Source organism: Theropithecus gelada, chromosome 9 (assembly GCF_003255815.1).
Source record: "Theropithecus gelada isolate Dixy chromosome 9, Tgel_1.0, whole genome shotgun sequence".
Classification (NCBI taxonomy): Eukaryota; Metazoa; Chordata; class Mammalia; order Primates; family Cercopithecidae; genus Theropithecus; species Theropithecus gelada.
Window position 1 is genome coordinate 112,678,199 of NC_037677.1, and position 17,531 is coordinate 112,695,729.

Consider the following 17,531-nt stretch of genomic DNA (forward strand, 5'->3'; position numbering starts at 1 on the left):
TTTCCTTACTTGACACTTGACACTACTTTTGTGGGTGTGAATTTCACTTAAGAATCCAAAAGCTTGTTTTATTTTTAAGAGGACCAAAGCAATTGACTACAGCCACATTATTTGAAGTGCCTAGTAAGCAAATGACTTTCAACAAAGTAAATGATGAGGAAGTTTTAGAGTAACACTCAAAAGCTTTGTGTGTGTGTGTGTGTGTGTGTGCATAGTAAATTATAGCTACCAACCAAGCATCATGGAGAAATTGTCACTTGAAGACAGGGCTCTCAGAGGGGTGGGTGGCTGAGCCTTGATTCCTATAAACTTAGTCCACCCCTCCCACCAGGAAGTCAGACTGACCTGGTTCCTGAAGTTCAGGCCTATGTTCTCATCCAACAGGCTCTTCAACATTGGGGTGAACAAAGCTCTTAGGACACAGGGGACTGCAAAAGGAATCGCACTTTGGATCCTAATTCTGGCATGCATGGCCTATGTGAATTACCAGGCTGTATTCAGCTGTATGGCAGGATAAAACCACCTATGTCTATGAGAACTCTTGTGTAGATTATAGTAAATGAGAATGTATATTTTACACTCGCTATAGAGTGGGTTGAAATTTTCAAGTATCTCAGCTGGATCGTCATCTAGGGCGTGCACATCTGGGTGGATATATGTGAGTCCTGGCACTGTGCTTTTGGAGTTTGATGAATGCCCATTGTTCGCATCCAACCATTTCTCTCTATCCCTGTCCTTTTGGGAAACATGTTTCCAAACTGCCTAAAGGACATTGCAATAAGAACTGATTCTGCTTTCAAGCAGGAGCCCCCTCTCTCCTCCCCAGTGCTTATCTCGCCTCCAGAGATAACGGGCATCCCGAGCCTCCTGCCTGCATCGCCAGTTTATCCTACTCAAGAATTGTTGCTTCTCCTCTGAGCCAGCCCTGAGCATCCAAGGGGCTATTGATGTTAACATTCTAATTTTTCTCAGAGAGTCCTTGGAGGCCTATCCCCATCTAATTTGTCTGAGCTTCTCACATTGTATATTCCGCCCAGGTTTCAAGAACCTTTGGAACAGACTCTCCGCAGGCTGCCAAGATCAAAATTTGATCTGCGGGTAGAAGCGTTCTTTCCCACATAATGTACCCTCAGTTATTTGAATCTCTTGCTCTCTCAGGCCTTTGGATTCACAGTCTTAGAGGCACCCAGTTCATCACTTGCTGGGTTCCCTGCTGCATGACACGGGGTGGCCACAAAAGGAGCTGGATTTACCATCAGTGACTAAGAGGAAAGAGAGAGAGACAGACAGAGAGAGGAAGCAGGCACAAGAAACAAGAGGACCAGGGACAAGGTACAAGAGGTACAGCTGGAGCTCGGAGAAGAAAGCGCGTTTCCTCGTTTGTTTCTTATTTTTTACAAACTCACTAAGACATGTATTGTCCTTGAAGAAATTCAAAAATTTCATGCACTCTTCTAGGTCATTCCCACTGTTGCTGCAGTCACACCATGGGGCCACACTGAGGCTGCTGGAGTCTATGTAGTTGGGGGTCATGACTGTGCCTAAAAGAATAAAAACAAGGCAATTTATTGTTGTACCATGATACTTTTCCAGAGCCTAAAAAGAAACCAATATTCCTCTGACGGCGGATGCACCGTGGATAATTACAAACATTGTGTTTGCTGAGTGGGAAATTATGTTAAGCAGTGCATTTTCTCGGCAATTTATCTTGAGCACATAAAATAATTTACACATTTACTTTAAAAATTATTACAGAACTCCTTGAGCTGCACTTAGGGTATTCTTTTGTGCACAAATGGTATGGATGCTGTGGAGTAGGAAAGAATTAACTTAGAGAATGCATGAGTTGCCAAATCCCTTGCATTTTCTTGAAAATGTCATTAATCTTCATAAATAGATACAGCTGGTTTACATATCTTAAACAATTTTGTTTAGGACTTTGAGTCCACTTCTCCCAGAAGCAAATGGCTTCTTTAGAGTGACACAGGGAAGCTAGAAGCTTCCTAGTGGTTATCCCACACCCTGAATGTATATACGTATATATGGGGTCTTCTCAACTGATCTAAACAAAGTCTTCCACATTGTGAAAAAAACTGGAAACAAACAATGGAAATTCTCTAAGCCAAGGGCTCCTAGAGTCTTGCCTGTGGACTCTCAGTGGTGCTAACAGAAATGCTGGGTGGTCCCTCCTGCCTACATCTTGTCATGATATTTCTGATGAGTTCTACACTGGCGCAAACACACAAAGCATTTATACTTAATCCAAACCAACTGTCTTCTCCTGGGTGGCTGACACCAGGCAATGCCCACTGATGACAAGAAGGCTTTTGTTTTCATATATTTTCTGGATGTAAGAAGTAATAGGTGGTCAATAGTCCACAGGGTGTATTTGGATCACAAACAGAAAAATAATTTTGTTCTAAACTTCTCTGAGTAAAGGGCATACTGTCTTTGCCCTATATTCTTTACTGATTTAAACTAAATAATACCACATGATACCTTGGGATGAACATTTTAACCTGCTGCATACAGGGAACTCCTAACTTTGATTGAGAAAGGAACTGGTACCCTAAACACTAGGGGAGGAGGTTAAGGCCATTGGATATGCCTGGTGCCATGGTGGACCCCTGGCATATATGGAAGAAGTAGGAATAAGCCTTGTACAGAAAGAAGTTGGAGAAAGAGATCCAGACCCAAGAGAAAAAGACATTTTGGTCTATGCAATGCATTGCCTCTGCCATTGGGCCCTCCATTCACCATCCTTAGGTGTGTAAGGGTTTGCCAAGTCTAGGAATAACTTCACGGAAATGCTGGCAGTACCTGGCCTTGGCCCCTCCTAAAGGGGTTAAGGAGCAGGTACATCTGGGAAGGGCACTGACTGAAGTGTTAACAGGGACTACATCCGTTGACTTAGAGGAGCTTGGAAAAAAATTGCTTTTCTGTTTGTGAACCAAATATATCCTGCGGATTACTGACCACTTATTACATCTTACATCCATAAGATGTAGACACTGTTAGCAGATGCAGCTAGAGTTGAGTTGGAGATACTCAACATTTTCTTCTGTGGGCTTCTCTGTATTTTAAAAACACTTTTTACAATGAGAATGCTTTGACTACTTTTGTTATTTCTGCAATTCCATAGTTGGTAAGTAATCCCTAGTAGAGATTAACTTACTCAGGAAAAGGAGAGAGTGAATGCAAGTTTGGAGTATTGGCTTAAGGAAGGTACACTCATTGGCCCAATCAATAAAAATCGAAAATACTTGGGAATCTGGGGAAAGCTATTACCCACAGCAGGGCAGGTATCCTTCCAAAAAGTTGGGAGTAAAGAGTGTACCAGGAACCTGTCCTATCCCTGCATTAAGTACTGTTGTTGATTTTCCCAAAGCTGCCTGCTGAAGATGCTCTGGTGACAAAGAATGTAGTCTGTGCTGTCATTCTCAGGGTAGGTTCTTCCTGCTGGTGACGTGTGTGACCCTGACACAGACAGCCGGCAGGAACACACACCCTGGCTGAGCCATTGTGCTTCTGACAACTGTGATTTTCCTCACCCTTCCATAGCCTTCACTTTGTGTTCCTTCTCAAATGCCAGTTGAGATGAGCCCTGCCACCAAGGCTTCTGCTGTCCCTGGTACCTGGGACACCTGCCTTTCCCTCTGACAGCCCTGGTATCCAGGGGTCCAAGTTTGCTTCCCTTCTGTCTCTCACGGTGGTCATGTGTAACCACACTGCTCGGAACGCTGAGAACATGGTTCTTCTAAAGCCTTGGGTCTTGAAAGACAGAAAATACTGTTTCTGCTATGTCTGTTTTCAGGAAAAAAAATTTAGCCTAAATCACCCTCTGTGCACTGGGAGTTGAATTACCAAGAACATTAACAGCACGCAGGGCCCCTGTATTTAGGGTTTTTATTTCCAAAGGGCTGTTTCTGGGAAACAGCCTTTTTGATTTCCCCACCCTGAATGACTTCTCTTTCTCCAAAGTTCCCTAATTCAATTAACTTTGTTTGACTCACTTTCTTCTTCCATAACCAAGCGCTTTTTTCTCTGCTTTTGTTCTGCGTGGTCAGTTTCCCAACTGAGACGCCTCGCCCATCTGAGCACTCATAGCCTCCCCACTCCTTAATAATCCCCGCTTCCTGCCTCTGCCTTTCGCGCATCCATTATCTCATTTTTTTCTTTTTTCTTTTCTTTTTTTTTTTTTTCTTTACAGGCATGTCCTCAAGGATTTAACAGCCAAACCCCAGCCCAGAGGTTACTGTGAGATTTTCACTTCTGCAGACATCAGCAGGGTGCAATGGAAAGAACACAGGTATTTGCAAACCACACTCTTCTCCCATCCTGCTTCTCCCGAATCTTACCAATAAGCCCCGAGTAGGCGAGGAGGCAGTCAGCGTAGTTTTCCTTTAGACAGCTGCTGACAGACCTTGACTCTGGCTGGCAGTTGGTAAAAAAATCCGCAAGGCGAGATCTACAATAGGAAAAAAAGGGTGGGGGGGTGGAAATGTGCTTTAAAACATCCTAAGCCTCTGGATAGACATGTTTTCTTTATTCCTTTGTTGATATGCCTTTCTCTGCACACACGCACACACACATACACACAAAATACATAGAAAACGTGAGCTAAGAAACTGTTGGCATCCTTTCTCATTCAACCACCTAATGTCCCTTTCCCCAGCCCTCGCTCACCTGTGTGTCTCTGTTTATTCAGATAGAAGTCTTCAGGGCCTATAACTGGAGGAATCTAGAGGCTTTGAAGTTTCCATTCAATATTTATTTCTGACTAGACTTATTTGCATCTTTAGGAAATATGCTTCTTCACACACTCACCGGAGATCCACACTGGGAAAATATTTACTTTACACAGAAACATGTCCCTGGCGTCAAAATAGGATCCTACAGCCCATCTGCTCCTCTTAATTCCTACTGGCTTTAAGAATGTGTATTTCTGTCTTGTAAGTCACCTCTCATCCACCAGCCCAGGGGTAGTGATTTATTCCAGCCGAGTGGCACTGAGGAGGAGCCTGCCTTTGGGGAACAGAAGGGGAAGGAAAGAGGGACAGAGAGGCTTGCTCTGGGCGGGTGGGCCTGTGGTCAAGGCTGTGCCTGGAGAGGCCGCTGCAAGATGCAACAGCTGCCTGCACGTTGGAATCTCTCCAGGGGCCGGCGCAGTCCACACAGAAGCCCTGGGTGGCAGTGAAGATGCAGCGGCCCAGAAGGCGACAGAAGCCGCAGACACGCTGGCCTGGGGAGAAGAGGGCTCTTTGTGGCCAACTGGCTGTTTTTCAGTCTGAAGAGGATATTGTTGGAGAAATCCTGAATGAGAGCTGGGCCACCTCTGAGGTCATCTCTGCAGACAACTGCTCTGTTTCTATGGAAGAACACAATGGACTTCACAAGAATTTAAATTATCTGGCAATTATGGGAGACAATGGGAGGCTGTCTCAAGTTTTCTTCTGTCTTTAGTTCACCCCAGAATTGGATGTCGACACACCCAGAGCTGTTTTACTTCTTTCCACCTAAGAGGCTGTGTTTTCTTGGCACGCTGTGTATGACATAAACAAGCTTGGTTGGGTGGAACCAAGACGGGTAGGATGTGTAGGGATCACAGAGGTTTCTAAGAGGCCCACAGGAAGCACGTTACACATCCATCTCCTGCAATTTTAACTAGAAAGGGCATTCAAAGACCTGATGAAATTATCCAAGTCCGCAGTATGCTGCAAAGTCATGTTTGTGTGGGGTTCTCTTCTTGAACCCTTGTAAACAAGGCTTGCCCAAGCTTCCCTATCTGAGCCTATCTTCTGTGCTCTCTATGTTCTGGGGGCCTGACTCCATTGCGGTGAATGCCCGGGGCAGATGCTGGAGGTCTGCTTCATTTCCTTTGCACAGCACCTGACACTCCTCAGAGAGCTCCTGTATAAGGCTCCCCAAATGGCCATGTGCTGAAGCTAAGTGCCTTGGCAAAATCCTCCGAATGTAGCTGGGGTGTGCGCATGTGTATGCGCCTGAGTAGCAACCACGGTCCGTGCCTCGCTGGTGTTTCCTGACTTTAATGGAACACACTGAAAGATATAAAACTTGCCTATTTTCTGTAGCCTGGCTAAAGGATTTATTTTTCAGAGGAAATCCCTAAAGATGGCTTGGGCTTACTCAACTGGCTCCAATGGCATCCAGCTTGGATTGAGTGTTAATTTCAAAAGAATTTTCCTGGTCATGAAAGTTAATGATCTAGTGGCACTGGGTTTCTAACTTTGCAAAGGCCAACTGCAGGTTCAGGCAGCTGGGGCTCCGGTTCTTCACACAACCTGGCTGCTGAACAGCTCTCTGACCTGGCAGTCCCATGCTCCCGGCTTGTCCCCCAGAGATAGACAAAAGGTCGCTCCTTCTCCACATCTCCTGTTTCTCACAGTCTCTCCAGCAGACTATTAACTGAACAACACTGTGATGAGGATTACTGTCCTTCAGTGAGAGACTAATGCCACCAGACTCATTTTGCTTAACAACCTCGGAATTGACTCACAATTGGACTCTGGAATGAAAGGCTAATTGAGTCAGTCTGCTGCAGAAAGCATAGCCCCGATTGGGAGGATAAAACAAAATATACTGCTCTGAGCAGAACTCTGGACAGGCTGCTTTTTGAGAGATCATCGGCACATATCCTGGCCTTATGACACACAGCCAGTGGATGGGAAGAGAGTTTCGATGTAAGGGTGAGCGCATGCGGCGCTGTTAAAACACTAACATTTCCACGTTTCATCACATTTGACCACCTCCCCCTGGCAGCTATACTTGGAGACAGGATGCTCACATTATAGGATTCACATGTTACAGATGGAAACACTGAAGTAAGAAGTTTATACAGCGCTATGCTGGGGCCAGCTCATCACTGGTGAACTGGTACAATTTCAGGAATTTTGCAGGTTGGTTAACAACAGTGCAGTGGCAGCTTGAGAGTGGCCATGGTGGGGGGATTTACACCACAGTAACCAGCAAACACTATAAATCAGGGCTTTGTGTTGTTCTTGGAGCACCGGTTGTTAAATATTTACTGGCATGACTCTATTTAAGAACCAGTATGATGTTAGTAAATCCCACTGATAATGCATGCATCATGTCTCCAGTTGAGTCCCAGCCCTTCTCAGACAGGCTTCCTCTCCCATCACCAGTCACCCTTGTGCCAAATGAAATAGGGCAACAGCAATTAACCTCCACTCTTCAGTACTTTCCAAAGAAGGAAAACAGCTCCACTCCCCCATCCCACTAAAACATCCTTCCTTCCCAACATCTCCTTCTCCTACCATCATAATCCTCTAACATCTCCTAAATTATGCACACAAATAGTCACATGTATTGACACAACAGCTGGATTCCTGTCCATCCCACTGGCTGACGTGTCAAGTGCCAAGATAAAATGATGAAAAAGACCCTGTCCTTGAACTTATATAACCCGCAATGTAGGTGCCAAGAAAAACAAGTAAAAAGATTATTATAATGCAGTGATTTGTGCTTGATAAAAGGTAAGAATGAATGGCTGCTAACAAAAAACAATACCTAGCCTGAATGAAGTGTTCAGTACATGTTAGGTATATCTTTACAAACTTACTTTTTATGACAGCAAAATAATTGATATTATTATTTTATTATCCTAATTCTATAGACAAGGAAACCAAGGCTTAGTGAAGTTAGACTAGAATAAAATAGTGAGTAGCAGAATGAGAATTTAAAGTCATACATTCTGACTCTACCACTTAAGGTTTTACTATTACACAGCTGCAGAAGCTGGTTTCCAAGAGGCTGTGATAATGGGATTGAGACTTAAAGGATGGGTAGAATTGGTTAAAGATAGAGTAGGGTATTCCAGACAGAAGGAAGCAGCAAAGTATAAAGTAATCACATTCATAATAAGACCTGCATAACAACTACAAAGTATTTGTACATGCCAGGTACTGATTTAATGACTTGACATGTATTCATACATTGGATTCTCACAACAACCTTATTAGGTGATACTTCCAATCAAGCCCATTTTACAGATGAGGAAACTGAGGCACAGAGCCTTTAAGCAACTCCTTCTAGGTTGTAGAGCTCTGTGATGGAGCTGGAACATGACCACATTCAACCTGATGCCAGAGCCGGAGATCATTCTCAATCGCTGCACTGAATAGATGCATCGCCCAGAACATCACTGGTCACTCACTCAGGATGCCCAGGCCACAAGATACAAATGGGTAGCGATGGGAAAAGATGTTGATGAGGTCTTGAAAGCCTTTGAATGATCTAAGGGTTTAGGTTTTTATCTTAAAAGCAGTAGGAGCCACTGAAGGATTTTAAACCCAGAAGTAACATGATCAGATTTGCACATTAGGAAGACTCTTCGATCTCACCATTGTTAGCAAAGATATCCTTCAGACTCTGTGCCCTCACTGTTCCAGCAGCAATGGGAAGAGCAAGAAAATTGCCAGGAGGGGAAGGGATGGTTCCCTAAGAGACCGCAGCCTGAACCAGAGCAAAGAACCGAGGGCCGGAAGAGGAGAAAGGAGGATGCCCGGAAATGTGGATATCAATAGAATGAAAGTCAAGACTTCAGACCGGAGGGGTGAGAACAGAATCGGGATGAGGACAGCTCAGCAGACAGTGGGGCTCTGATGGGAAAGGTGGGGGAGGACAGGTTTCCCAGGAAGATAATGAGGCTGGCGGTGGCTGTGTTGAGTTCATGATTCTATGGACAGCCAAGATGCTGACATGTTGTCAGAGCTCTGGCTGCTGCTTCTGTCCAGTCACCAACTGCTGCCTGAGCACCTACTGTATGCACAGCTCCAGTGCCCCAGGACAGCTCCTTTTGCGCACACTTCCCCCTGCCCACCCTGGGTTATGAATCATATTGTAATCAATGTCAATGGCTTCCCTGCCTGGGCTGCTGGAATACAAACAAGAAAGCCTAAATGTCCAGTATGGGATTAACAAAGAAACTCCTCAACTGGATTTCTTCTGGAGACATGAAATCTCCATGACGACAGCAATGATGAGCTCTGATTGTTTTTATCTGAGAAAATGAAAAGGAAATGAATAGGTACTAATGTAGAAATGTATCGCTCTCAGTAAGAGAAAATCTCCCACCCTTAAAGAAGAGGAAAAGGCAGACAAAATACCAAGATGACCTTAGGAAATCTGCAGAAACCATGGTTTATGCAGAAAGCATCATATTAAAGGAAGTACACTGCTAACTGGAAATAGAAAAATTATAATGATAATAATATCTAGGAGACTTGTCTCAAACAGCAGATGGTCTTCTGACAACCGGGAGAAAATTATTTACCTACTTTCTCTGTGAAAGTTTTAGGAAAGTAGTATGATAGAAAACAGGTAAAAACATACCAGTAATGCCCAATTTAACTCATCCTGGATTATCATAATCCTTTAAATATTCTTCCAGAATAAATCCCATACTTGGATACAAGCCATGTGGTTGGTGGAATTGAGCCTTCAACTGAGAATTGTAAGATCTTGAATGGGATCCAGGCTCTGACTCTAATGAACCAAAATTTCTGAGTGTGTTGCTTTATGTTTAAGCTCCTAGCTTTCCCTTCCACCTCAGAAACACAGTCTATGAGATGCTCAAAGCAACACAGAGGGGCGGAAAACCCACTTGTTTTCAAAGCATTATTATTCTTACCCATATTCCATCCTACTGTTACTCATGATTTCAGTGTCAAGGGATTTGGTTTTCTTCGAGTCTTGAGAACAAGGTTTTTCTAGTGGATCCCTTGTCTCACATACAAGACAGCTAAGGGCCAAAGAGGTTAAGCCTTGCTCAGAGTCACATGGCAGGTGGCCACAGATGGCATTCACAGGAACAGGAACGGCCAACCGCCCAAAATGGCTCTGGAGGGTAGAAGCGTGGGGGCTGACTTGAATTTCTCTGGGATTTTATTACAGTCATCAAGTGTATACCTGCTTTCCCCTGCCACCATTGACTACATCGTTCTTTCTAATGTTCTGCTGGCCTTAGAGATGTGACAGTCACTTTGAATATATTGCAGGAGCACAGCAGGGGCCAGAGGATGCAGATGGGACAGGAGGGTACTGAGTCTATCAGTGAATCAGGCCCCCCTTTATAAAGGAGTCTGTTGTACCCCACCAGGGACTGCACAGCACTGCAGGGTTTGACCACTGTATTAGTCTGTTTTTATGCTGCTGAGAAAGACATACCTGAGACTGGGTAATTTATAAAGAAAAAGAGGTTTAATGCATTCACAGTTCCACATGGCTGGGGAGGCCTCACAATCATGGCAGAAGGTGAAAGGCACATCTTACGTGGTGGCAGGCAAGAGAAGAATGAGAACCAAGCAAAAGGGGTTTCCCCTTATAAAACCACCAGATCTCGTGAGACTTATTCACTACCATGAGAAGAGTATGGGGGAAACTGCCCCCATGATTCAATTATCTCCCACCGGATCCCTCCCACAACACATGGGAATTATGCAAGTTACAATTCAAGATGAGATTTGGGTGGGGACACAGCCAGACCATATCGACCACTCAGGAGAAACCCAGAACTTTGGGACAGGATCCCCTTATCAATCTACTTGTGTAAGTCAGTGGAGTTTTTCTCTAAACCCAACGTGGACATTAGAGCTTCAAAGTCTTGGCTTTCAGTTCAAACCATTTAGTTTCTGAAAGCTTTCTCAGTGGGTCAGTTAAAGGAAAGAAAGTATGATAGGTAAGAAGGTGCACAGGCTTGGGAGTGACACAATCTCGTGTCTAATCCCAGCTCCACTTTTCACGCAGCCTCTCACATCTTAGCAAATTATTCAACTTCCCCAAGTCTCAGTTTCCTTACCTGGAAAATGGCACCAGTGCTACGGTGCCATATCAGGTGCTATGTACAGTCACTTTAAACGTCTCCTGTGAGACTTAAATGATAATTATATAAAGCTTCTCACCCAGAACCCAGAATACACCAGTTGCTCCCAAAATTTTTACTTCCATCCCTTCTTATGTTCTCCCCAATTCCTGGTTCATTCTAATGTTCAGCCTTTGCTGCAAAAACACACAACAAGCTCAATAAAGAGAAACATATACTGTGTCTTAGTCTATCTTTTGCTGGCCCTTATATTACATACTTTCAACAGGCTACATCTATGTAACTAAAGGCATCAACTTTGACCAAAACAAATTTGAGAAGTCTGAAGTGAGGAATCTGTGGTGTTACTTAAAGCCTCTCCATTACAGGAACTCATAAAATAAAGTCTTTTTAAGAAAAGCTACTTTTTCCCAGGGACTTAGAGCAAAAGGATATATTTTAAAAAGGACCAAATATCAGTAAGTTTGTTAAAACTGCTAATGCCTTTTGCAGAAAAAAACAATTAGAAAAACATGCTGCTAATATTAGACCAGGAATGAAAAGGCTAGAACACTGGAACAGTAATTGTCTGGTGTAGTGACACAAAACAGATTTTTCCTCTTTCTGTTTTTAGAAAATTACCTTAGCCCCCATTCTCTCACAGTCTGCTGTAACACACATCTGGAAAGCATCCTTCAGGAAACCAGGGCCTGTATTAAATACATTTTGCAGGGGGTGTTATTTTGTGTCGCTGTTTCTCTCTGTGCTGTGCATCTGGCTTCCTGGAGCAAAGGCCTAGTATTTGCCTAGGAGTAGGCTGCAGAGCTCGGGAGCTGGGGAGCTGAGCCGAGATTCTCTCCCTGCCTAGGACTGAGTGTAGAGACACAAAGGCCCCGGGGAGGTCCACATACCCCAGGTGCAGCTACGCAAAGCTCTGCACATCTTGTGTTCATCAGTCCCTTAACACAGGTTCCCACTCGTAGTGAGATTATTAAAGCCTTGCCAACTGATGAGCATATGGCAATTTAGCAAGACTGTGACCACATGTTGGTGAGAAACAGTACCATAAGGTCCAAGCAGCCTTCAAGCTTTTCCTAATGCCTTTGTTTCCTGGGACAGGAAGGCACCTGTGGCCAAGTACAGATTAATTCCTGCTCCCCTCAAATCCCTGCTCAGCCTCATCCTGATACGTGGGGCTTCCCCGATCACCGTTGCTCCTCTGGCTCCTTGGCCAGGCTCCTTGGCAGCTCTTGGCTGCAAGGGTTCTCCTTGCAGTTTTCCCAGCACATGGGCCATGGAGGCTGCTGTCACTGTACTCTGAGCCTAACACACAGGGGGTCTGACAAAGCTTCATGGACTGAGAAAGGAGTTCCGGCGATACAGATGGAGTCCCCCATTGTACGGTCGCTGCGTCCTGCCTTGGGTATCTCTGCAGGTTGAGGTTTCAGCAAAAGCAGGCTGCAGGACACAGAGGTGATGCTTTCTTAGCCTTTCTGATTGCATCAAACTGCAGTAGCCCCCAGAGGGAAGTCTAGGTTGGCATCTGATCAATTTTGGCATCCCTCCCGAAGCCACCTTGCATGAACATTGACAGCCATCAGTCAACATCGACAGAGCAGCTGACAGGGCTTGACAGGTACTCTCTACCTGGCAAATTTGAAAAGCAAGTCATGATAGTTGGCAAGAAAATTCATTCCAACCTGGAAGGGGCTTTCAGCAGCCTCAGATCAGATGTCCCTGAGCTGCCCTTTAGCCGGGAATCCACTGCCCTCCACCTATTTCTCCCAATGTGCAAACCGATGGTCGTGGTACAAGCAAATTCTAAGTAGTAATGGGAGCACAGCAAGATCTCAAACAACCCTGTGCTGCATCATGAAGTCAAATAAAATTGTTTTATATTATCCATACTATGCTACATCCATTCATGCAGAAAACCTAGCTTCAGCTTTGGTAGTACTTGTTTTTAAGGGAAGAAATTGAAGAAGAAAAGAAATGTAAAGTTTTCTGGATGATGAAAGGATCGTAAAGCGCTCCGACATTCAATGGGATAACTGCAGGTGACAAATATGATAAAACTCTTTAAGAGTAAACCTTACCCAATAAGTCTTTTATATTTCTGCAGGCAAACTTTAGAAATCAGTTTTGTGGCTTTTGGCCACAAGAAAAAAATGGAAATCTAGATGTTCAATCAATCTTTCGCCAGCAGAACCACACCCTAAAACTCTAGACCAACAGTGTGGACTTGCTTCAGGCAGAATTCAGCAGCACCTCCACCTTCAGAAGTAAATCCCTGAAGTTGCCTGATATTTATTCTGGAACTGTAAGAGGCTCCATGTCAGCTGCTCAGGAACCCTGGGCAGCAAAGGTCACCCACCATGGCTTCATTTAATTATTTATGCACACCCTATCTTCAGAAGGAATTTTGAAGTGCATTCAGACGTAGCTGTGATGTGGCAGAATAAATATAAAAATTAGTGAGAGAAATGGGGGCCACAGAAAGGTAAGATAGAGGCAGTAGTTCAGCTAGTACAAAATGCACACATGCCCCTGGCTAGATGAAAACTACGTATTTGGCTTGGAGATTTCCAGCAACCACTGGGAAGGGGGTTAAGATATTCATAACTAGTTCCACAATTAGTTCAGGATATCCCTCAAATTAAAAAAAAGATAGATGCTCAGAAGAAAAACTACTGTGGCAGGCAGAATGCCTACCTTTGGGTAGGCTCTCAAAGGCATCTGGACCTGAATTCCTGAAACCTGAGACCATTACTGTTCATGGCAAAATGGCCTTTGCAGATGTAATTATGGTCATGGATCTTGAGGTAGCGAGAGTGTCCTGGATTTTCCCGGTAGGACCAGTAGAATCACAAGAGTCTTTAAAAGTAGAACAGGGAGGCAGGTGAGGGTGTCATCGTGATGTCATGTGAGACTCCACTGGCCCTTGCTGGTTCTGAAAATGGAGGAAGGGGCCACAAGCCTGTGTGGGGAAAGAAAGAAATAGATCCTCCCCTGCAGCCTCCAGAAAGAACTCAGCCCTGATGACACCTTGATTTCAGCCCAGTGAGAGCCATGTCAGACTTCTGACCCTATAGATCAGTAAGAGAATAAATGTGTGTTGTTTGAAGTTTGTGGTAATTTGTTACAGAACCAATAGAAAACTAAAAGACTACTAAAAAGCAGTATACGGTAGGGGTTTTTCATACAGAACTTCAAGATGCACTAAGACTTAAATTTCAGCTCAATTGCTTACTAGCCATGACATTCTGGGCAAGTATCTTAACTTCTCTGAAGCCTAGTGATATAGTTTGGATGTGTGTCCCCACCCAAATCTCACGCTGAAACGTGATCCCCAGTGTTGGAGGTGGGGCCTGGTGGGAGGTGATTGGATCCCGGGGGTGGACTTCTTATGAATGGTTTAGTACCATCCTCTTGGATAGTGAGTAGGTTCTTGTGAGACCTGATCCTGTACAAGTGTGTGGCACCTCCCTCTACTTTCTCTTGCTTCTGCTCTGACCATGTGTCATGTCTGCATGAGGAATACTTTTGGACTCTCAAAGGAATTCTCTCGTTCCTGTCTTCCATCTTTCACTACTTGATATAGGTTGGACGTCCCCTCCAAATCTCACATTGAGATGGAACCCCCAGTGTTGGAGATGGGGCCTGGTGGGAGGTGTCTGGGTCACAGAGGCAGATCCCTCATGGCTTGGTACTGTCCTTGTAATAGTGTTCTCGGGAGATCAGTTATTTAAAAGTGTATGGCACCTCTTCCTCCACTGTCTCTCTTGCTCTAGTTCTTGCCATGTGAGACGCTGGCACTCTCTTTGCCTACTGCCATGATTATAAGGTTCCTGAGGCCTCTGTAGAAGTTAAGCAACTGCCAGCACCATGCTTCCTGTACAGCCTGTAGAACCATGAGCCAATTAAACCCCTTTTCTTTATAAATCACTCGGCCTCCGGTTATCTCTTTATAGCAATGCAAGAATGGCCTAACACACCTAATACACTCAGGTTGAGTGATAATAAGTCCCTCAAAATGTTCCTGGTAGGGTTAAATGTACCTGGCACCTTAGCACCTGTTGACATCTATTCCTGATTCCTAGATGAACAGTACCTCATCACAGCTGGTGTCTTCTCTTCTTCTCTGGATCAGCTCAGGGGGTCCACACTGACCCTGAGACCTTATGAAATCCTAGGAAGAGATGACCATGCTGGATGAATGCCCTTAGAGTTCATCAAATAACTTGGCATATGAAATGCTTTGTCCTAAGGATATTGATCCACTTTTTTTAGGAAAGTCATGATGAATATCAGCTTTATTCCCACCATTAAGACCAAAGAGAGATTTCTCCTGTGAGTCTTCAAACATCCTCAAGTAGCCCAATGCGTTTTATAGACCAATGAAATCATACTCCCTAAACAGGTCTAAGCAATTCTACAGGCCACTACCTGTGGACCCTCTACTGGTCTGGCAATTGAAGCATCAAGCCTGTGTTCATTTAAGGAGGTGCTGTCTGTACCCTCAGGAGGAAGTGTTGAGGTAGGCATCATAATATCTTGATGTTTATAGTCAGAGGAACTGAACCCTAATGAGCTTAGGAAAAAACACAGGTAAATTATGGAAATTATCCCTAATGCTACCTGGTCTTCTTCAGTTAAACTTTGCTTCTTTGGAAGTTCCCAGAATATGCAAAATTAAAATGGCACAGGTTCTCTTGATTTGAATAATTTGTGAATCCCCCCCCTCACTGTCTCCAGTCCCCAAAAGACAAGAGCTAAATATCTCTGTGTACATAAGTCCCAAGTTCTACTCCGCAGAATATTAATTTACCTTCCACTCCTTAAAGGAGCCTAGTTTCTGAGAGCCCTGGGAGGGGGTGGGGAAGGGGGAGGCGAATGGCTTTCTGAAAGGCTAACAACCTACACTTGCACAAGTTCGCTTTAAACAGAAACACATTAAAATGAGATTCCCTATTAATCTTTAATAGGCTTGCAGACGTCCTAAGGAAAATTATATTCAATAGTAAATATACACTAGATCATTTTTCTTTCAGGCAAGTTGTTTTAAGGTCAACAGAGATTTTGAGCTTAGCAAACAACTAGTTCCTAATATCTTCCTTCCTAGATAGGGCATTGAGAGTATCACTGTTACTCAGGAGACAGGGAATGGTGGCATTAGACGTCAAATGAATAAATCACTCCAATGCCACCAGATGATAATTCCCCCCTTTCGGGAAATTCCATAACTCCTATTAGTAACCCATTCTCACGCTTAGCATCCTCTTGTCAACAGCACCTCGACCCCAACCCCATTTTCTACATCTTCCCTAAAGCTCTTAGTGCTGCATTTAACATTTCTCCCTTTTTTATTTCTTTAGGGCAAAGAAGCTGATTTCCAGAGTCCACATAAGCCATTTTCTAATACATTGGCCCCTTCACACCTCCTCCCAGCCGAGTGATCCCAAGGCTTATTTGGACCCATTCACAGTGATCCCAAAGGTCTCCCAGAGCCCTCCCACCAAGTCCTCTCACTGGCTCCGCACCCAGAGCAGGGTGCCAGCTTCAGCCTTGCTGCCCACACCTCATGTCCATCACCTTCTATTCTGTATCTTCACATTGCTGATGGTCTTGCTTACACCAGGCAGAGAAGGAGAGCACCTAGAATTATGCCCAGCACAGAGCGGATATCCTTTAAATAACGTTGAATGAATGAGTTAATGAATGAACGAATCTGACTGCCACAGACTAAGGCTCCAATCACCTACAGATCAACACTCATCACGGACACTTGGTGCTGAAGGTTCAGCACCATTAACAGGTACAGATGAGGACAAACAGCAGCCCAACTCTAAACGCTCCAACTACATTGACATAGAACCTATCACTGTGCCCGGTGCTTTAAAACCTGTGTCATTTTTGTGCAGTGACCGTACTCGCCAGGTTTGCCTTATTTTACAGTTGAGGACAGGAGGTCCCAGAGAGGTCCACAACCAGCTCAAAGTTATGGAGCAGGCAAGAGGCAGAGCCAGGTTTTAGAAAGAAGCCGCAGCTTCTTGAGCTCATACGCACCCTCACAGCACTGAACAAGAATTAATGTTCCCTCTTTTCATTTTAATTCTCGGACTTTGGCTGCCATTTTAATGTGAATTGTGTGCTGCAGAAGCCCAAATCTGATTTAGTGGATATGTGATCTTTACTAGGTTCAATAAAAGAATGACAGAATTAGGGGGCATTCTTTTTGGTTAATAGCGCTTGTAGTTTAAAAACATAAAAAATAATATCTGTTGTCACTGTTCAGTAGGGCTCAAATGCAGTCCTGCGACACAGCTGTGTGGGGAAATCATCCGGGCCTAGGCCTTGCCTCTCTGGGTACCCCTTCCCCGGGCTGTGTTTCCCAGAGGGCACCCAGAAGTCAAGAAGTGAGGACACAACAGTGTTCCCCACACACTGGGAAGTAGGGCACCCTGGGCCCATGGGGAGAAACCCACATCCCCAAGCAGCCCTCCTTCACCACAGGGACCACTCCTGAGGCTGGAGACAGAGTGACCCAGGAGGGGCTGGCCTGGCCGGGACCACCATCGCGGGCATCTGGCCTGGCCGGGACCACCATCGCGGGCATCTGCCCTGGAATAGCAGACATACATGCAGAACCTTCCCAGAGCTGGTGGGCACGAGCACCAAATGTCAGATCAAA

At 44.7% G+C, this 17,531-nt stretch overlaps 1 protein-coding gene across 4 annotated transcripts in view; it reads right to left on the minus strand.

The window, feature by feature from the left end:
• The window catches only part of GFRA1 (GDNF family receptor alpha 1), a 221,075-nt gene that overhangs the window by 34,632 nt on the left and 168,912 nt on the right, over nt 1-17,531 (minus strand). For all 4 annotated transcript variants that reach the window (XM_025397767.1, XM_025397766.1, XM_025397768.1 and 1 more), the window contains 2 exons: nt 4,359-4,468; nt 1,407-1,541 (listed from right to left, as the gene is read on the minus strand). In XM_025397767.1, coding sequence (XP_025253552.1) covers nt 1,407-1,541; nt 4,359-4,468 — 245 coding nt within the window. The remainder of the gene's footprint in view (nt 1-1,406; nt 1,542-4,358; nt 4,469-17,531) is intronic.